Source organism: Gopherus evgoodei, chromosome 4 (genome assembly GCF_007399415.2).
Source record: "Gopherus evgoodei ecotype Sinaloan lineage chromosome 4, rGopEvg1_v1.p, whole genome shotgun sequence".
Classification (NCBI taxonomy): Eukaryota; Metazoa; Chordata; order Testudines; family Testudinidae; genus Gopherus; species Gopherus evgoodei.
In genome coordinates this window covers 7,972,691-7,994,442 of record NC_044325.1, presented here as the reverse complement: position 1 = coordinate 7,994,442, position 21,752 = coordinate 7,972,691, and the positions used below count along the sequence as shown (strand labels likewise).

The 21,752-nt window shown below is 40.4% G+C and overlaps 1 protein-coding gene across 11 annotated transcripts in view; it reads left to right on the top strand.

Annotated features, from left to right (window-relative positions):
• NIN (ninein) overlaps window positions 1-21,752 on the top strand; it is a 123,131-nt gene that overhangs the window by 97,499 nt on the left and 3,880 nt on the right. For 3 of the 11 annotated variants that reach the window (XM_030562841.1, XM_030562850.1, XM_030562840.1), the window contains 6 exons: window positions 2,635-2,781; window positions 4,260-4,439; window positions 5,608-5,757; window positions 7,817-7,918; window positions 12,061-12,261; window positions 18,967-19,080. In XM_030562841.1, the coding sequence (XP_030418701.1) occupies window positions 2,635-2,781; window positions 4,260-4,439; window positions 5,608-5,757; window positions 7,817-7,918; window positions 12,061-12,261; window positions 18,967-19,080 (894 nt within the window). Of the gene's footprint in view, window positions 1-2,634; window positions 2,782-4,229; window positions 4,440-4,556; window positions 4,905-5,607; window positions 5,758-7,816; window positions 7,919-9,257; window positions 9,319-12,060; window positions 12,262-14,954; window positions 15,002-16,220; window positions 16,716-18,966; window positions 19,081-21,449; window positions 21,491-21,752 lie in introns of those variants that run through there. The other 8 variants (XM_030562847.1, XM_030562851.1, XM_030562845.1 and 5 more) reach the window with 7 other exon arrangements.

Here is a 21,752-nt window from a genome sequence, read left to right as displayed (position 1 = left end):
TAAATCCTGAATGGTCTGCTGCAATTCAGGAGGAAGAGCTGAAGCCTGGAGCCAGGAGATACGCCTCATCGTCACTCCGATTGCCGGAGTTCTGGCCGCCGAGTTCGCAGCATCCAGAGGCCTGGAGGGAGGTTCTTGCCACCTTCTGACCCTCTTCGAGCAGGGCCGTAAACTCCGGACGGGACTCCTGGGGAGGAAGGTCCGTAAACTTCCCCACTGATACCCAGGTGTTAAAATTGTACTGATTTAGGGTGGCAAATCAGCAAGCCCTCCTAAGTTGGAGGCCCCCAGCCGAGTGTATTTTGCGGCGTAGGAGGTCCATTTGTTTAGCCTCCTTCGCCTTAGGAGCTGATGCTTGCTGGCCATGATGCTCCTGTTCGTTCACCGATTGGACAACCAGAGAGCAGGGAGGTGGATGGGTGTAGAGGTATTCATATCCCTTTGAGGGGACCATATAGTTCCTCTCTACTCCCCTAGCTGTAGGTGAAATTGAAGCTGGGGACTGCCAAATGGTGTCCGCATTGGCTTGTATAGTGCGGATAAATGGGAGCGCCACTCTGGTAGGTGCATCAGCTGATAAGATGTCCACTGCCGGGTCCTCTACCTCAGTGACCTCCTCCATCTGCAAATTCATGTTCTGGGCCACCCGCCTCAAGAGGTCTTGATGGGCCCTAAGATCAATTGGTGGAGGGCCTGAGGAGGATGTTCCTGCTACTGCCTTGTCAGGTGAGAAAGAGGAGGATAGGCCCAGGACCAACGGGTCCTGAGGTGGGTCATGAACAGGAGGAGCATCAGCTGGATCAGGTGGAACCTCTGTGCCCACCGATGGAACTGGAGCTTCCTCCGTGCCCGTAGGGGAAGGGCGGTTCACTGTCGCTTCCAGTACCCGGTGTTCTGAGGGGGCTGAGCGTGGAGCCACTGACGGGGCACCATGGGCCTGGTGGTATGCCCATGGTGTCCAAAAGGACCAGTGATGAGGCCCTTGTTCGTGGCTTTGTTCCTCCGGAAAGTGGCTGGGGACATCAGAGTCACCCTCGGGATGGTATGATACACTACCGGCCTGAGACGATATTGAAGTGTGTCTCGAAGGCCACAGTGGTGCCGAGAGGCCCTGTGAGGATGGCACCGTTCTGGACGCTCGATCCCGGGGCGGTACCAGGGAGCGGTACCGGGAGCTGTGGCGGTACCGCGAGCGAGACCGGGACCTTCTACCATGGAGGTGCCGGGAGGTCGACCGGGATCTCGAGCCTTGTCGTCTGGAGCGACTGTGGGATACACGGTACCGAGATCAGTGCCGAGAGCTGGAGTGGTACCGGGAGTATCTGTCTGGTGAGCGTGATGTTGAGCGGCGCTGCGAGTGCGACCGGTACTGCAATAGAGAGCGGTGCCTGGACTGCGAGCGGTGCCGGGAGCGGGAGCGACGTGATCGAGAGCGTCTGCGAGACCGCGATCTGGAACGACGTCTCTCTGGAGGGTCGGCAGACAGGGGCCTTATCAGGGCCGACTTGCCGATGGATTGAATAACCTGCACCGGCGGTGCTGGGGTTGACGCATCGTCTCCGTCATCGAGATGAGCTCCCTTGCTGTAGAGAAGGTCTCCGGCGTAGAAGGGAGAACAAGCTCAACCACAGCTGGAGGCGGGGAGTTGTCAGGCACCGGATTCAACGGCCCTTGTGGGACCGGAATCGACGGTGCCGTCCCAGGAGGAGCAGCTATCGGCGGTGCCGCCGTGGACGATGGTGCCGTAGCAGATGACGGTGCCCGGCGAACCGTCTTAGACGAGTACTCCTTCTGGGAGGCTGAAGTTGTAGCAGCATGCCGTTTCCCCGTCGGGGAAAGGGAGCGGTGCCGAGGAGTCGGTGCCGAGAGTCCTTCTCGGTACCGGGGCAATCCGGTGCCGAAGGCGCACTCCCTACCGAGGCAGCCTGCTGGGCACTGGATACCACTGCTACGGGACTAAGTGCAGACTCCATGAGGAGCTGCTTCAAACGAAAGTCCCACTCCTTCTTCGTCCTTGGTTTAAAGGACTTGCAAATGCGGCACTTGTCCACAAGGTGGGATTCCCCTAGGCACTTGAGGCAGGAGTCGTGGGGATCCCCTATTGGCATCGGCTTCTGGCATGCCAAGCACGGTTTGAATCCCGGTGCCTTGGGCATGGGCCCACACCAGGGCAGAGGAAAGGGGCTAATCCCCGATCCCCCTTTCAACTATATACACTAACTATAAAACTAAGCACTAATACTAAGTATAACCACAAAAACTCGAAACTATAAACACAGTGATGAGAAGAGAACTACGAGTAAGCTAGGGATGTGGAGATCAGCAAAGCCGTGCTCCACAGTTCCAACGACCGACACGGGCAGTAAGAAGGAACTGAGGGACGGTTGGGCCGGCAGGGGTATATATCTGGCGCCATAACGGCGCCATTCCAGGGGGCGCCCAGCCGGCCCACAGAGTGTTGCTAGGGTAAAAATCTCCAAATGTGCGCGTGGCACGCGAACACCTAATTGGAATGGATATGAGCAAGCACTCGAAGAACTGTTTATTTTATTTTGCTTTGACCAGCAGGCAAACACTAAATTTCTGTTCCTTCATTGCAGCAAGGCTAAAGCTCACCTTTCTTGTGCATTTCAGGTCCAGAGTCTAGATGAAGCTCTACAAAATATCAACCTTCAAATGTCACGGCTAAAATCAGACCTACGGGTGACCCAGCAGGAGAAGGAGGCTCTGAAACAGGAAGTGATGTCACTACACAAGCTACTGCAAAATGCCAATGATAAGGTAATTCTTGAATAGTACCTTTACTGTACTAGCATGACCGCAAAATAACCTTTACAGGTTTGTATAGCCCAGCTTATTGGTTACCCACAAATTTCAATTAAAGGAATTGCAATTGCTGCTTTTTTTTTTAAGCCAGTCAGAGTATCCTACATATCATAAAATTCTAATAAAGCATAAGCATTTAAGTATTTTTGTTGGCTAAGAACATAAATAATGGTAGAGTCTTGTGCAAGTAGCAATTACATATTTCATTGTGGACATCTTGGGAATAATGGAAATCTATTTCTGTTCCCCACTTTGTTTCTTAAATACAAGAGAGATACCTCGATAGAAGTGTAATAAGATAGGGATCGCAGAAGGCTTTTATCTGGGTACCCTCCAGCTTTTGATTTCCATTATAAAGATCCTATAAAGAACAGCACCTTCCAGTCAGGTTTCTTTGCAGAAGTCTGAGTAGAAGAAGGTTTAGCCAACTCTCTTTACTTCATCAGTTTAGTCCTTGTATTCAAGTAATACAAGAGGACAAAAGAGCATAGTTAGTTATCATCCTTTTTGTGAAGATATTTGTTCATTATAAGTTTTAGCTGGTCCTCCATAAGTGTAACCCACACTCAGATCTGTGGTAACTTGCACTTAAAATAGACTTAAAATCTAGTTATATGGGTGTTCAGGCAGGTTAAGATCAATCTGAGCCTCTTGTTTTAAATGATCTTTCTCATTAAAAGGGATATTTTGACACTGCCTGAGAGTAAACTTTCAAAAAAAAATCTGTACAGTTATTTACACTGTTAACTAGGTATAACTACTGTCCTGTACCAGAGTGGGGCTTCAGAGACTTTCTAGACTGCTGTTGTCCTAACAAGTGGAACTAATGATTGGGAAATAGACTCAATTTTCAGTTACATTGTGTCCTTTCAGAAAAGAGTTCATTATAACAGCCTGTCACTTTACTTTGTTAATAGATAAGAAACACTAATACTTGGGGAAGGGTGTAGGGAGCAATCTTGTAATCACTATCATGATTTGCTTGCATGGTTTATATTAGAACTGTGAAATACTTTTGTGTCCACGTGGAAAAGAGGTATGACACTTTTTTTTTCCTGAGTTTTAGAACAAGGACCAAATTATATCTATAAAACTTCATGCTATTACTTGCCTGATGAGGCTTGGAAGTGGGCCAGTTTGCTTGATTTTTATAGTTGGCCTAAGTACATTCCTATTAACCTATTAATTCTGACATTTAACTGGCAACTTGTCATCTGTGGTTTCAGCTAAGAGGAAAACCCTCTTCGGTTTTTTTGCCCTGTGATTAGCACCTTGGTTATTTGAAAGAAACTGGATGTGGGGAAGCAGGAAAACAGAAATTCATTTGTAAATATCAGTTTACAGAGTTCCTGGTAAATGCAAAATCTTTCTGAAGACAGAAAATATCTGCTTCTTTGTTTAAGGCCTAACCCTGCAATTCTGTCTGTCTTAAGAATCGGGTTCTAGAACTGGCTGTGCATTCCTCAGGGCTGCAGAACCAGCAGAAGAAGCTGCACTGGGATGAACTCGAGCAGCTGATTAAACAGGAGCAGCAGCTGCTGAGGCAAGAGAATGAGAGGCTCCAGAGAGAGGTCCAGAACACTAAAACAGATCTAACTCATTCCAGGGAAAAGGTAACTTGAGAGAGTCTAATAGATAGTGACTGCATGCTAGGCAGAACCCCTGTGATGATGCCCATTTTGCAACTTGTAATACACAAAAAAAAAATGATGCTCACTGCTTTTTAACAGAAATATCGCAGTAGGATTGCATAACAGGGTTTCTACCATTTCCTCAAACAATGTTACCTCTGCTAGCAGAAGCACTCCTCTGTCAGCATAGCTGTGTCTATGCTGGGGATTTGTTGGCATAGCTAGGTGAGTAGGAGATGTGTGGTTTTGCACACCCTTTACCATCATAGCTGTTTTGGTATAAGTTTTTTAAGAGTGGACCAAGGCTTATGAACTTTTTTGTTTTAAAAACAGTGCTCCTGCTTTAGGGAGACTTGATGGTTCAGAATTCATTGTGTTTAATATAACCTTAATAGAAAACAGCTCTAGGCTGGCTTGTAAATTAACTGAAAACCATTAAACTTCATTTTTAAAGAAGACCTTTACTGCAGTGGTTCTCTATCTTTCCAGACTACTGTACCCCTTTCAGGAGTCTGATTTGTCCTGCATTCCCCCAATTACACCTCACTTAAACTACTTGCTTATAAAATCAGACATAAAAATACAAAAGTGTCACAGCACACGAGTACTGAACAATTGCTTACTTTCTCATTGTTACCATATAATTATGATATAAAATAAATGAATCAGAATATAAATTGTACTTACTTTTCAGTGTATAGTATATAGAGCAGTATAAAGTCATTGTCTGTATGAAATTTTAGTTTGTACTGACTTCGCTAGTGCTTTTTATGTAGCCTGTTGTAAAACAAGGCAACTATCTAGATGAGTTGATGTATCCCCTGGAAGACCACTGCATACCCCAGGGGTACATGTATCCCTGGTTGAGAACCACTGCTTTACTGGAATTCACAAAAGTTTTGGCTCCCAGTAGTAGGGAGAAGGGCGGACCCTGTTCAGTTACTTTACTAAATGTATAAAAAGAAGTAGAAAATATTGTGGCTAGGAAATAGGTTGGTAACTTACATTTTAATTCAGTTCATTGACATCTGATTTGCATTACATCGGGTCAGTTTGGATATGCTAGCCAGTGGAATCTTGACTAGAAAACAGATTCTTAATGCTCTATGATGCCTTTCTGTGTTCCTTGTTCAAACTGTGCTCTCATTAGATCCGGCAGTTGGAATCTGCGATCCTTTCCATGAAGCACCAAAAACATCAAAGCCAATCTGGTATTGTGAAAGCCATAGAGCAAGAGAAATTAAGTTTGAAGAGGGAGTGTGAACAGCTTCAGAAGGAATTGTCTTCTGCTCACAGGAGGGTTAGTTTCAGACTGTAAAACAAATAACACTTTTTCTGGCTTCAGAGCATCACTTAGTTTTGCTGCAATGGCATTTGTTCAGATGAAACGCTATAATTTTACTCAGCTACATAGAAGTCTTCTTTGTGAGTTGTGTGCTGCTCTTGTGAAATCTGATGGAACTTGGGCAGACACTGTTGGTTTTTCTGTGTATAGATAAATAGGTGACATGAATGGTGTAGGTGTGCAATATTTTACATATTTATGGTGTCTGTGTCCTGAGTGAGGTTCTGCAGCCTGTCCAGCATGATCAGGATGGGTCTCTCTAAGCCAGGGGTCAGCAACCTTTCAGAAGTGGTGTGCCAAGTCTTCATTTATTCACTCTCATTTAAGGTTTCGCGTGCCAGCAATACATTTTAACCTTTGTAGAAGGTCTCTTTCCATAAGTCTATAATATATAACTAAACTATTGTTGTATTTAAAGTAAATAAGGTTTCTAAAATGTGTAAAAAGCTTCATTTAAAATTAAATTAAAATACAGAGCCCCCTGGACCAGTGGCCAGGACCCAGGCAGTGCGAGTGCCACTAAAAATCAGCTTGTGTGCCGCCTTCGGCATTTGTGCCATAAGTTGCCTACCCCTGCTCTAAGCACTTGCTCATCTGCATGCATGAAGTACTGTCAGGCACAGGTCCTTAATTCATGTTGAAAGCCACATTTCTTGTTCCACTACTGAAATTTCAGAATACCAGGTTACACTCTGGGCCTTGTGTAAATATTTAGTCTGTGTAGACTATAGAGAAATCTGAGAAAAATTGACCCTCAAAGCTCACCTGGCTATTGCTTGCACTCTCTATTTCCTTCCCCTTGGTGGGCAAAGCCAGCCTGAAAATGGCAATTTTCCTGTGAAGCAGACACATTATTTTTGGCTTTTGGCGTGTCCCAAGCACCCGCCCATCCTACTCGCAAGAAGGATGCATGTATAAAATATTCAGTGTGTGGAAAGTAAAACAAAGCCAAGTCAGAAATGAAGAACATTAGCTATTAAGTTTGGCTCTTATTGCTCTGGGAGGCTTGCAATTTACCAAAGCAAGACTGCAAGGCCGTTAAGTGGTCAACCTGTCCTGTTCCTAACAACAAAAGCTAAACCTGAACCTGCTCAGAGTAAACTGTAGAATTGGAACTCACACACTCTAAACAACATGTATCCTTTTGCCTTTTTTTGAAGAGTCCTTGGATATGCCGCTCTTGTATCCCAGCTTTAGTTCATGAGATTCAGAACCTCTGTTATTTCACATTCTTCAATCTGCAGTTTAGGGGTTCTGCCTTTCTACATCAGTCTTCGAGGTCGTTTCCATTTATGTCAAATGTGTTTAGTATTAGTCTGATATTGAATACTTCAGAGTCTCCTGGGACCAACATGGCTACAACATTGCAAACATTGAGTACTTGCTTACTTATTCTTTGTCTCCCTTACTAGTGGTTTTTCTTGAAGTACTGAGAGATATGGTTTAATGTAGATGTTATTAAACAAAGTAGATAAAACCATAAGCCAAAAACCATTTCTTTTTTCCTATTAACTTTTTACAAAATGTTGTACGTACGTACATGTACACACAACAAAAACAACCGACATAACAAACTATACATAAATTTCTCATAATGTGTTAACCATTTGCTACCTAACTGTAATTATGCTTGAAGTATTTCATTATATAGAATATGAATGGTTAAAATATAAATTAATTATTTGTATTACCCAGTTTACAAACAGTTTGTTTATAAAAGTCCAGTTAGTTTTAAATCTTCTTATGCCTTATTCTTACTTTATGTACAGAAAAACTGAAGGGGAAAAAAGGAAATCATTAGAATAAAATAAAAAAAGAGAAGCGAACTTCAGAGGAGGGAGGGAAATGGGCAGAGAAGAGTGGAAAGCAGAGGACAGGCATTTAATAGGATTATTCAGATACTTCCAGGAAAGCGTCTCATAGCTCTTGGAACGTGTTGTGGGTATTTCTGGTAAATATACAGTTCTTTCCAAGTGAAACAACATTCCTAAGGGAAGATCTTCTCTTTTTACAGATCAGTCAGATGAATTCACTTGAGCGTGAATTGGAAACCATCAATTTGGAAAATGAAGGGCTAAGAAAAAAGCAAGTTAAACTGGATGAACAACTAATGGAGGTACCTTTTCAATAAATATTACCGGTATTGAATAAAGAAGAAATGGGCCTAGTATCTATAGATGATGTATTTAAAGATATTTTCCTGGTCTCAGTAGGATAGGAATACGATACATTAATGTGCGAACTTAAACTGATAAGGCTGGCCAGGTAGAAGTCTTTTGCAAATGTCCAGTCACATTCTCATTAATCAAGGAATTATGCTGCATGACAAATGTGCTCCGACAAAAGGGGATGTTTGTCAGAAGTTGTGAGAAGAAACTACAGCTATTTCAAGGTCATGATCAAATGGAAGACAGAGGGAGATTTTTTTTGTATCCAAAGATAAGAGTGAAGACTCTCAATGTTTCTATCCAAACCTTATTTGGCAACACTAGGGTGCAAATCATAATTTTAGGGAGCTATTGATTATAAGTGTATAAAACTACTCACTTGTAACCTCTTACAGCTTAATGACCTATGCATGTTAATTTTGAAAACTTGCTTTTTAACAACGAAACATCAGACAAATTTACTAGTCCTGCTGGAAAACTGTAAATTTCTGAGTGTTTTATTCTAAATTCCTCCTGCTCCCTTCAAGAGCCAGTAACACAAGATGGGTCATGTGAACAAATAAAAGAAAAAAAAATGTTCTGTCCTTCTAATTTATTAGTCTGCCTAATTTATTTATGTGCTTGAAACAAATTTATGAAAATAGAATTTAAAAGGTTTCTCTTATTTATGATGGGAATATTTTGCAGCTGAATGTGAACTTTGAACTCATAACCTTCTATCTGACCTTATCCCCTAAACTTGAAGGAGAGAATGGTGAAGCAAAATCAAGTCTTGTGCCAAAATAAAAATGAGAGTATCTCCCAGAGGATGCTTGCCTAGCAAGATATATTAGAAACTACTTTAAAAATTGCCTAGATAATAGGCAGAAATAGGCCCCAAGTAGACTATCAGATAACACTAATTCAGTTGCGTAACTTAAAATATTACTATAACACCTTCATAAGAAGAGATAATTAATGGCTGACAGAATGTCCAAAATACTATTGTTTTTATATATGCTCAAAACCAATTAAATTTTCCATTCTATGTAAGACAACTGAAATCATGGGAACCCAGATATACTGTTAGACTGGACTGTTAATGCTTTTGGCTGTTTCTTTACCATACATGGAAATGTATTCTCTTGTAAAACTTTATCTAGTAACATGCAAGATTTTTGTGTTGTTTTTCCTAATCTTTTTCCAACAGGTATGTATAAAACTCACTTAGCACTTTGCACATCCTAACTACTCTGACTTTCTCTCTTGTGCTTGTTTTCCTTTTGTCTGTGGCTAACCTGTGCCTAGAACTCAGTGGTTGGAACTAGCAGAGAAGGGTGCAGTGCTCTGTCTGAGATAGTGTGTGAAGGTAGAGCAATAATTTTCAATGTACTACCATAGCACGGAGAAATCTCATTTTTGTTTCTTTATTACGCTATTAATTGTATTGGGTTTTGTAACCCTCCATATCTGTAAAGGAGTCACTATTCATTGTAATATAGCTATGACTATACTTAGTTCAAACACCATATTGCTTACACTAAAGGATGTGGATATATCACGAATGTTCCGTCCTGTAGGTCCAGAAATGTGGCATACCTTTCAAAGTCTGTTCCCAAGATTATTTGAAAAGTCATAACGGATAAACTTTTGACATCACAAAATGAAAAGTGGCTCTGAAATTTCATTTTTCTTTTTTCATTTATTAAACGACCATTTACTTTCTTGAGAGGGTTGGAGATGTCTCTTCGTTAACATCAGATATGTTGCATGCCTTTCACTGAACTGCCGAGCACTCTTTTAAATGCAGTCAGACTACATGACATGCTTAAATCTTTTAAGGAGTGCAGCTCTTGGTACTCTTTCCCTAGCAGATTAGCATGGCAAAAGATTATACTTTGGTTTTTTTTTCTGCCTAGACAAACAATGTTTCATTGCCTTTATTCTCTTGAGGTACTGCTAGCATCTGTGCTCATGTTCTAGAGTCCTCCATTAGTAATTACTGTTTCATTGTGTCCTATTAACTGAAATGCTTTTTTGATAAATCCCGTCAGAGCCGCAGAGAATATAGATAGAATTCTTTCTTAGCCTGTATTTTGGAGAAAGGAGGAAATTAGCCTTTGAACACCGTTTATTTGATTCAGGAGAAAGTTCTGATTCTCCTGTAGAAAATAAACACACAGGGCTTGTCTACACTGAAAACATTGTATAACTTCCTTTTTTCCTGCACCAGGGCAGCCCAAGGAGAAAGCCGTAGCATAGACAGGGCACAGGAGTTCATGCCACTATGGTTCCCAATATAGACACGTCCAAGAAGTAAAACAGCAATAGTAGCTGATGCATCCTTCTTAATCACACCACTTGGGAGAGAAGAAGCAAAATCATGTTTGCAGAACTAAAAAACCACAAACACCTTACTCAAGAGACTAGTGCAGGTGTTTTGAGGTGTCAGGTTAATTATAAATCCTTTTAAAAAGCTATTGTATATCTAATAGTTTAACAGGAATAGAGCCATTCCAATCTTATTCAAATGCATGTTGATCTTTTTAAAATTTTAATATCTTGACTATGTTTTTTTTTTCTTTCAAATATCAGAAATGATTCTAGATATAAACTAACTTTGCCTGGAATTTTGTTTTTAAATTCAATTGTTAATATCTGGAAAAACGTTAACTTAAATAATCACATTTTGAATTGTGTGGGTATTTAAAAACAAAATAAATGACTTCTAATCTGTAAACTTGTCAGACAATTCCCAGCTGAGATTTCCAGCAATCACATTGCAGTCTTGCCCTCGTCTGAGCAGTGTCATCCCATTGCTTGAAAGCAGCACTTTGTCAAAATGAGAGAGAGAAGTTAGACCCTCTCAGGCCATGTCCTCATTAGGTGTTTGGGTAGTATGACATACTGGTTAAGGAAGTGATTCCTGTGGCCTCTCCACCCCACCCCCAACATATGTATATACAAAAAGGCCTAGTTTAGGCACTGTTATACTGGCATAAAAGTGCTTTGGATAGTATAGCTTAGTTCACTTGGGGAACTGGTATAAACTATAACTGGAAAAGCACTTTTTTGTGGGTATAAGCTGTGTCTACACAAGGAGGGTTTGCTGGAGGGATTATCCTCTTCTAGGATAGACAAGACATCAGGTTTTGATGGTAAAGAAACCTCTTCATATTGTTAAACACACCCATAACTGAAGGAACCCCTTCAAGACTCCATTTCTGTACATAGAAGTCGAATTGTTGTTTGGTTGTTAGCAATCTCTGCTTGTAGCTGGAGGCATCACTCGAGTAACTGGGAATATAAAGGCTTCAGTTTTCCAGCATTTAGGGGTAAATATAAAGAATGAGGCTTTAGTCTCACAAATCTGAATGGGATATAATGAGTAGCATTATATGACTTAAATCCTACATGCACTGAGCTGAAAACATCCTACTCTCCTTTCTCCTTTAGGAAAATGGCTTTTGGCATATTAATGAAATTCCATTAAACTAGAGATGGATCCCAAACCAAAACCACATATCTGAGCACTTCGGAATGTTGGGAAAGCTTTGGATCAGAATGGAGTGACCTGAGCCCATTTTACCAAGTCAATAATTGCACTGCCTCTTTCGCCAAGCCCCTGCTTGGTTGCTTTTGCTGTGCCTTAATACTAAACTTACTGCTAGTGCTGTTAAGATCAAGTCTAAACAAAATGAACACTGAAGTTAAATTACCAATGGCTCATTTAGGTTTGACAGGCCTAAATTTTAAACTGGGCCCAGGAAAACGTGGATCAAAGGTCAGGTTTCATTAGACTAAAACAACAAACACGCATACATTTTCCCTTTCAGAAAATGTACAAAGGTTTGTTAACCTCATAACTTTTTATTGTGGGTAAAAAACCAGAGCTGTTGCAGAATAGTTAACACAGTGCATGTATTCGCCATCAGATCAAGTTTGTTTGATTCAGTTATCCAGAAAAAGAGCTTGCTGAAGACTTGAAGCTGGTTTCCAGTAGTGTCCTGTAGCATATGCTAGTAAATAGCTACTTACTAAATAGCTCTTTTGGTTGGTTTGAAGTGTAAACAACATCGCTCCTAACGGCTGGTTTGGTTTTATTACTCAGATGCTACACTCGAGCTCCAATGTGATGCGTAGCCAATCCCAGCATTCTCGGGAGCTGCAGCAGCTCCAGCAGCAAGACTGTACTATGGTGCCCAAGGAGCAGTTCCTGCAACTCCAACATCAGCTACAGCAGGCAGAGAGGAGGAGTCAACGACTACAGGAGGAACTTGAAAATAGACCCTCTGAAACAAACATGCCACAGGTACAACTCTCTTTACTGTGCAGCTTCAGAGTTAGAAAATGTATTGAATAACTGTCCCGTTTTTTCCATTCTGATGTGATCCTTTCTCTGTTTATGCCAGTTCAAAAATAATGGTATCTTTCTAATACAAATATCTGTATAACATGCCCTCAGTTTGCATGCCATTGACTGAGACCGTAGCTTAACTCTGCAGTCTTTCTAATTTTCCTGAGTATTAACCATTCCCAGCTAGATGTTACTGGCTTTTCTCCTTTTGATCTATATTTTTGATTTGACAGTACCGTTTTTATTTATATTTTTTAAAATGTGATCAAGTATGAAACTATACAGTTTTAAAGGTACAGCACAACTATAAACTGCACAAACATCTGTATCTAAAGCATGCAGAACTAGCAAAGTATATCACTGCCGCATGGAGTCCAGGTGTGTCAAATGCTGCCTGACATAATGCAGACACTTAACAAACCCCTGTCACTGCAGCTTCATTATTCTCAGGTCATAGGAGGAGACATTCTGGAAGGTGGCGTTATGATAAAATTTGTATAATATTGCCATTTCTGAAGGAAAATTCAGAATGTATTTTCAAGACTAAATTGTGGCCACCATTCACATGGGGTGGGATTTTCAATGCAGTTGTCATCCAGTTTCTTTACTATTTGAACAATAAAGTATAACCCAAATGTGCAAGAAGTGTGTTATAGGAGATTATGCAGAACCACTGGTATGAAAGCTGGCATTTCCACTGTAAACTACAGTTTGGGGAGTTTCTCTCTGCCACTTTAAATTGCTTCAAAAGCAAAAGAGGTACCCAAAAGACTGGTTTCTGCCTTATATGTAAACCAGAATGTTTGCCTGACTTCCTTTTATGGAGGGAGGTAGAGCTTCAGATAACATTGATTAAAAACACTATTGTAAACACTTCTCCATATCTCTTAAACACAAAAGCTTAAATTTTAAACACAATCTTACACTCAAAGTAGACTAAACTCTAGCATTTTTCTTTAAAGCCTTGGGCTTTCAAAAATTGAATTTATTTTTTTTTAAAGTTAGGAAGAGCCTTTGAACATGCTCAGTTTATTTTTGTTTTTATGTAGCAATAGTGTTTTAAGTTTCATGGGGTAAGAAACTTGACATCATGCTATCTTTTTGGAATGATTTGAAAAGGTGACGGGACCCTTCGTGGTTGTTTACAAGAGTATAAAGTGTATCCTGGGAGAAGGAGTCACAACACAGTATTCTTTTTCAGCATAAAAACAATTAAAATCAATTCATAACCGTATCTTTTGGGGACTTACTCATACATAGGCTCTATACAGACTGGGTTGGGGTGACAGGGATAGCTCTATCAAAAAATTCATACTCCTGCCAAGTGCCATGTACTTGAATGGACTTTTTCAACAAAAATGACAAACCTCTTTGGTGATGCCATTTTTTTTTTTTAAAGAGTATTAAATATTTAAGCATGAGACGCATCATCCAAAAGTAGGGAAACGAAAGGAAAGCACAGCAGGATGAATTAAATACAAATTATACTGCATGTAAGGTCTTCTGTCAGGCACTCTGACGACGAGAAGGCAATGTTACCATATGTCAGGGGTGAAAGTAACTTACAGGACTTAGCGGTACTGTGAGAGTCCTGAGGGGGGTGTGGCTTCATCCGGAAGAGGTGTGGCTTCATCCAGAAGAGGCATGGTCTCTCAAGATTTAATGGCCCTGGGGCACCAGCTGTGGCTGGGAGATGCAGGGCCTTTAAATCAACCAGGGGCTCCCAGCTGAAGAGGTGGCTGGGAGCCCCCTGGGCTCAGGGGCAAATTAAAGGGCCCGGGGGTCCAGCGGCTGGAGGGAGCCCCAAGCTTTGCGGGGCTGGGGCAGGGATTTAAAGGGCCCAGAGCGCGTCTGCCGCTGAAGGGAGCCCCGAGCCCTTTAAATCCTGGCCCCAGCCCAGCCGCCAGAGCCATGGCCGGGATTCAAAGGGCTCTGGGCTGCCCGCCCATATGTCAAGGTCTTTGGTGACAAAGAGTATGAAAGGTAGAGTGTAAGGTTTAGTCTGAAATTTTGTTGTTTAAAAGCAAACAAAAAAAGGCAGAAAAAGGCAATCTTATAGCAGCTTCTGCAAATTAACATACTGTGAACTGTCTTAAGAGTACGTAAGGTTGTTTAGTTTTTTTGGAAAACAAGAAAAAGTTTTTAAATTTATTTGAGAGCTCATCAAGCATAAGCTAGCTATATGCTATAAATGGTGGTTCTGCAAGTGAATAAAGTGTACATCTTTCCTGTTGTGTATCTCTGCAAGGCCTTGTCTATAATGCATTGAATTAGATTTTAAAAATCAATCTAGTTAAACCTGTGCAAACAGATGTACTTAAAACCTGTTTATCCCTTTCTTACAGTGATACAGCTTAAGCAAACTAAATTGATTTAAAAAAAAAAAAGGTTACACCAGCTCTACTGCATCTACAATAAGGGTTCACATAGGTTTAACTATATTGATTGATTTTTTTTTTTTTTTAAATCAATTTTGTTACAGCAGAGCACTTTATCAGTATGGTCAGGGACTATATCTTTGTCAGCAGCTTCTAGTTCAGCACAAAATAGAACATTCCTTTGTAAAAACACCTTGCTTTTTTTTCTTAGTTGATTCCTAGGGGAAACGTTTAGTTGAAAGCTTATTTACGTTTCAGTGTCCCCTTTAGCATCTTGAAAACTTGTGTCATTTCCCCTCTCCACCGTCATTTCAGCAGTGAGTACAACTCCAGATTTTCCATGCTATCTGTATACATTTAACCTACCTAGTCCTGGTGTTACTCCTGCTGCTGCTGCACTCCTACAGAGCTCTTCTAGCTCCAAGGCCTTTCTCTAATAAGGTGCTTAAAATTAGGTACAGCAAATATGCATACAAGTAGAGTGATGGTGATAAACTTTGTGCTTGAGTTGTACTGTGTGCTTCTTTTCTGTCCCCGTTTTATTTGCTTTTTTGGTCATAGCCATGTTCTGTCCTTGTTCCCAAGCTGTTGCCCTTCAGGATCACTGTTTTTGTATTCAGGACTTCAGGTTCTGTAAATTGAAAATCTTGAGCCGTCTGTTACTCACACTAACCTGTCTAGACCTTTCTGAACTTGAGATCCTTCATCTATATTAGCATATTTTTTGGTTTGTCTGGTGCAAACTTTGATGCTTTCCTGTGTCATTTATTTCCAGTTCTGTCTGCAGTATACTAGCCCCAACACCAATCCCTGTACTTCTTTCACTTCCTCCTCCATATGCAATAACCTTACAACTACAAAGTGACCCTGTCACCTAACCAATTTTTTCCATATGTTTAGAACCTGCGCTTGTTTAATGCCATGCTTTCTAACATGCACTAATCTGTCCAAAATACTTTAAAAAATTGATTGTCCCTCATTTTATCCCTGTGTGGACACCGTATAAACACCAAAAAACTTCCTTCAGATTTTTTTTTTAATTTGAAAATTTTAAAAAGCAACTTATTGTAGTGAAACCCCTTCCAGAATACAGTTTTAGCCTAGAGCCAATTTGTGTGTCCCAGATATAGTCTCTTTACAAACTAGGTTTATAATGGAAATGCTGAGAACACTTTCTAATGTAGCTGAACTGGACCACACCCTTCAGGCAGATGCTGCAAGTCTCCCAACAATATTGAGACTATATACATATTGTGGCAGCTGTATTCCTCTAACCAGAAGTTTACAGCTTCACTTTTTCTAGTTAGCAACTGCATAAAGTTAATTGACATTCCCCACCCCATTTGGGTAGTGCTTGTACAAATATTTAGAAAAATGTAATTTGTGATTCTCTGCATGCTCTGTGATGTCTGCTGCTTTTGTTTGTTTTGCTTTGCTTGCTTGTTGGTGGTTTACTTTAATAGCAGTGTATGTATTTATTTATTTTTTTAAATCTTGATATCAGGGTGAAGTGTCCCACTTGCCTTCTTTCTCTAGGCCTTGCTACGGGAGCAGCGAGCAGTGCATGCAGATTCCTACAGGAGGATTGGGCACCTCTGAAAGCTTGGCTGCTAATGATCTCATTCCTTACAATGATAGACTTACTTACACTCAAACTGGCATAAGCTGAGAAATTTGAGGATCAAATTATTCTGTGCTTTATACAAAAAAAAAAGCCTCTACAGTATTATGTTTTTCCTATTTATTTGTGTAGAACCTATTCTGTGAAGAAAATTCATAATCTGTCATTTTTCAATTTTGTTACAAATCCTTTTTATTTATGTTATTTAAATTGTTGACTTGTTCATTGTGGAAAGAAATACACTATTTTTTCTCAAATGGTTGTAACTATTTTTATCAAAAGGTACTAATTTTTATATGAGATTTGAAGAAAATCTGGGTTATTTATACTGAGTTTTGTACAAGATGTATAAACTTTTTAACAGGGAAAGATGACACTTTTTGATGTACCTGAGAAATAAAACATTTTAAATATAATGGTGTGTCTTCTGTCTTACTAATGTATCATACTGACTACAGAATTTCAGCTTTTCTAGACAAACTTTTGGCCAAAATATTTATTTCACTGTTCTCAGATATTGCGGATGGGAACTATTGCATAGTATGTAATAACATGGACCCACATTCTGTCCTCAACTTGAGTGGGAGTTGCACATACATTTTTAGCAAGAGCTGCATGTGCACATTTGATGAAGGAATTTGGTCTGAAGCATCCACTTGCTATATAGTGTTGGATTTAAAAACTTGGACAAAAAAGTAGCATCTGTAATGACTGAAGTCCATCTTCAAATCACAGTTCTTAGTATTCCCATGTTTCCCAGCAGTTACTGTTTTTAAGCTAGACTTCTGCATTATTTTAACAGATGTGTATAAACATTTACAGCATTATAGCCTGGCTCTTGTATACTTGAAGTACAAATTGTGTGAAACTTTTTTTAAACAAAACTCTGTCCTGACTTACTGAGGTTTACATCTTTTCAATGAACCTGACCTGCTTTGAGTCCATTACCTCACTTCCTGTAACTTCAGGAGAAGGCTTTATAGATTCATAGACTAATCAGGTAGAACTTAGTTTCAATTGTTGTTCTCAAATTCATTTGAACACACAACTCAGAACAAAACAGAACAAAAAATATCTGCGGAGACCTGTAAGTTTTATATAGTAATACTTGAGAGACAAGTTGGGTGAGATAATATCTTTTACTGGGCCAAGTTCTGCTGGTGAAAGAGAGAGGTTTTCAGGCTTCACAGAGCTAATTTTCAAAAGCTTGTCTCTTTTTCACCAATGGAAGTTGGTCCAGTAAGATATTACCTCACCACCTTGTGTCTCTCACATCCTGAGACCAAGCAGCTACAACACAGTGTACAGTTATACTTGTCTAATTATTCACTTCATGCACCAACAGCCAAACAAAAGTATTTATGGACCTATGTTTCAGAGTATTTCACTAAACTTAAAAAAAAAAGATGGATGAAAATATTTTGGCTAGAACTTGTTATGGTAAGTTCCACTTACTGCTAGATTTTATATTAAATCCCTCTGGAAAAGTCCCCAGTCCAACTACGTTACATACTGCTTCCTACATGATATGTAATTCTAAAATACTGTTTTTAACTACAGTATATATAAAACTCCTCCTTCTATTGAGATCCTTTTGGAGCTTCTTCAGGTAAAATGTAATTCTATTTGCAATTCCCTCCATAATGGAATCCATTCTATAGAATTTTAAATAAATAAGCAACTCTTATCTGGGAAAAAATACTCTCCTCCAGCCTCCCATTAATGCCCCACCCCATGTACCAAAGTGGCTTGCTTACGGGCCCTTTCAGGGTTCAGTATTTTAGCAAAGTGACTCCTGGCTAACACCCGTTCAGATGCCTTTTTAAAATATAGGTAGAAACTGGCATTTAAACTAACACTGTATTTCCTTGCCTGTGATTGCTAATTACCAAAATATCTCCAAATACCTTTCTTCGTGATCTGCTGCCTCCCCTTCCCAGCTGCTTCAGGGAAATTGCAATGCAGTGTCTGATTTTTGCAGGTATTCTGATTGCAGTAAATTATTGTTTCAGCTGGCTTGTGAGTTACATTGCTGAAGAAAACTGGCAAAAGGAGGCTGATTACTAACATTTCTGAATAGCCAGAAGCCTGTAATCTACAGCTATAATAAAGGAAGCAAACTTCTGGGGAAGTAGCAAGTCCCTCCATTTATTTTTAAAGACTGAAGGTTGTGGGGATTATTTGACCTTAAAGAGAGTCTGTCACACTTCATGCTTTAAAGTTTCAGTTTACTACAAATATTTTACAAAATAAAAATAGGTTCGTATGATTTTTGTTCCCCTGCAGTAGTGAAACCAAATGCAACAGAACTTTGTCTAGAGCGTGAGAACTGAAAGCGAAAACTGTTAGGTCTGATGTTCATTGCCCAGCCTGAGTGAAAAGCAGAAAGTACATATGAAAGTAAACTAGATTTGTTAAATTTAATAATCTAAGATATTGTTAATAAGGAGTCTAAAAATTATTTTAATATTGACAGTGTCCCTTTAGAGGCAGTGCATAAGTATTTGCCTACACAAACTGCAAAACAGATGTGAGCCCATCTTTTAAAGCAGACCTGTATTGGCTACCAAATCTGTCTCCCAGCCCAGTATCACCTGAGAGGAGACAAATAACAATTGATGTGTCTTTGTGACCTAACTCTCACAACTGTTCACCTTTTAGGGGGGCCATGCTCAGCTTCTAAAGATGATGGAAGAACGTATGATGGATGTTGAGCAGAAATTGAAGCTTGTGAAGAGGCTTCTCCAAGATAAAGTGAACCAACTGAAAGAACAAGTAAGCCTTACCATTCCTCTCCAGGGATCCCACATACCTTGTGTACACAACTTAAGTGAGCAAAGTATGCCAGATTCTACTTTTGTTCAAAGTAGATTGTAAAAGTCCTTTATGCTTTTGATCTAAAACACAGCACACTTGACTAAAGATTCTGAATTCACCATCCACTATTTGTTATTAATTGACTGGGAACTATGATTGCTCAGTACCTTGCAAGACCTAAACCTGGGAAATAAACCTCTCCAATTTGGGAGAAGGATCTTAACTGAAGAGTGGTTGTACATGGGGTAAGAGGGAGAACAAGGTACTTTCCCAAAGATTACACTTTGGGGATATTCCCTCCCAAGGATTTGTAGCACATGGCAGGGGAAAAACTTACCCAGACACACAGCAGGGTCTTTGCTCCTGTTTTCCTTTATTAGGATACAAGCGTTTTCTGAATTACCTAAATGTTCATCTCTTCTCTGTTGGAAAAAATAAAAATGCCCATGAATTCCAGTGAGCTTTTTAGTGGTCTCACTAAATAAATTACACTAACATTCAAGTTTATATCAGTTCAGGGCTGAAAAGTATACGTATAAGATCTCTTATTTGAGATAAAATAGATGAAAACAGGCAAATACATTGCATGTAGATTGGTATATTGAGCACGGATGTGTACTTAACTTTCCTCACAATGTCACAAATGTTGTGTTCCCTTTCAATGCATGTAGGAGTTCACGGTGAGTGAAAATCCATTCCCAAAATCAGATTTTAAGTCTTGTATATTATTTACTTAACTTATATATATTCTACGTTCAGTCAAACAATTTACATTTTGGGGATGTATTAAATCAGATTACTTGAGGGGAAATGGAAAATACTTTCCTTAGTAAATAGTCAGCACATTTATTAAAAAATGCAATTTTTGTTGCAATATTAGATTTAAATAGTTGAGACAATTTGTTCCTACCTCATATTTCCCTCATGACAGAATCTATCCACCTAAAGCTGGAGACAACTAGTTTTAATTAAATTTAGTCCCCCAGAGGCAGCTTCACTTTACAGGTGAATGAACTGCATCTTAAACCCAACAAAGCTTCCAAAGATTCAAAACACAAGTCACTAGAGAGGTCAAAAAACTAAGATCTCCCTTTTCTCAGGAGATAAGATGGTCCCTGGGTTCACTTATTTTAATTTTTACTCATCTCTTTTGAGAAGAGCAGGGACTGGTAGACATCTCCAGGAATGGCAGAGAGGACTTTCTGGAGCAGTGGAAGGAAGATAAGATGATGAGCGGTGTCCTGAAAGAGCTGAGATCTGGTAGTAAATTTGCCAGGCAGATTAATATGGCCAAGCATATAGCTAACCATTACATTCAAGTACATAGTCTTTGGACAGAAGAGAATTCTGAGCAGACCAAGCCAGTTGTTCAGCTGAGCAACGGATTTGGGACAACAGTGGTGTGGAAGGCCCAGGCAGGAGGAATTATCGTTGATGGCAGGGCCAGTCCAGGGTTTTTGCTGCCCCAAGCAGCGGGGGACAAAAATAATAAGTAGCCGCGACCACCGCTGTTTCATTCTTCGGTAGCAGGTCCTTCCCTCCGAGAGGGACTAAGGGACCTGCTGCCGAAGAGCTGGACATGCCGCCCCCTTCCCGAGGCCACCCCAAGCACCAGCTTGCTACACTGGTGCCTGGAGCCGGCCCTGATTGGGTGGGCTCATCCATGGACTTCTGGAGTCACAGTTGCAGTTGGACTCTCCTGTAAAGCAGGAGGCCAACAGATTTTACTCACTGACTCATCAGGGAAATGCAGTATTGACAGACAGGGTCCAGGTGCCCTCACCATAATCTCAAATCACCCACAAAAGGGCTGTTCTCAAAGGAATAAAGGCAGAGTACTGGTGCATTTCACCCACTTAAATAGGGAAAGCCTGTGTTCCAGAACTTTCCATCACAGCTGTATCTGTGGGACCCAGTAGATGTGTCTAATTGCAGTCGTCTCCCACTCTGGGCTTGATGGGTTCTGGTGTATGAGAATTTACCAAGCCTTAAAGAATTGGGGCATGATTCTACAAACTAAATGCACTAACTGCATAAGCAAGGGTTTGCAGATCTTGATTTGTGGACCCATAATATCTGTCTCATATCTGACCTTCTGCACAACCTCTTTCCACCTTCAAGATACTAGTAGTGCCCATAAACATTAGGAAATGTTCCATTTATAACACATGAAAATATCCAATTTGGTGTATCCTTTTACTGTGGATGATTTCATATGATCATGCACTACATGAATGCATGGATGAGGGTGCTCACAATAAATTGAACCAGCAGCTTGCCTGTCATAAACAGATAGCTAAGGGTTAATGTCTCTTTCACCTATAAAGGGTTAACAAACAGTGACCTGCAAACACCTGACCAGAGGACCAATCAGAAGACAAGCTACTTTCAAATCTCTCGGGGAGGGAAGCCTTTGTTTGTGGGTTTTGGTTTTGGCTTTGTTCTCTCTGAGTCCTGGACGGGGCTAGAGGTGTAACCAGGTTTCTGCCAATCTCCCTGCTACAGTCTCTTATCTGTTCAGAATTGTAAGTAGAAAAGGCGGTCATAGTCTTTTAATTTGTTTTCTTTTTCATTTGCATATGTGTACTTGCTGGAAGTAGCTTACATTGTGTTTCTGCTGGACAAAGTTT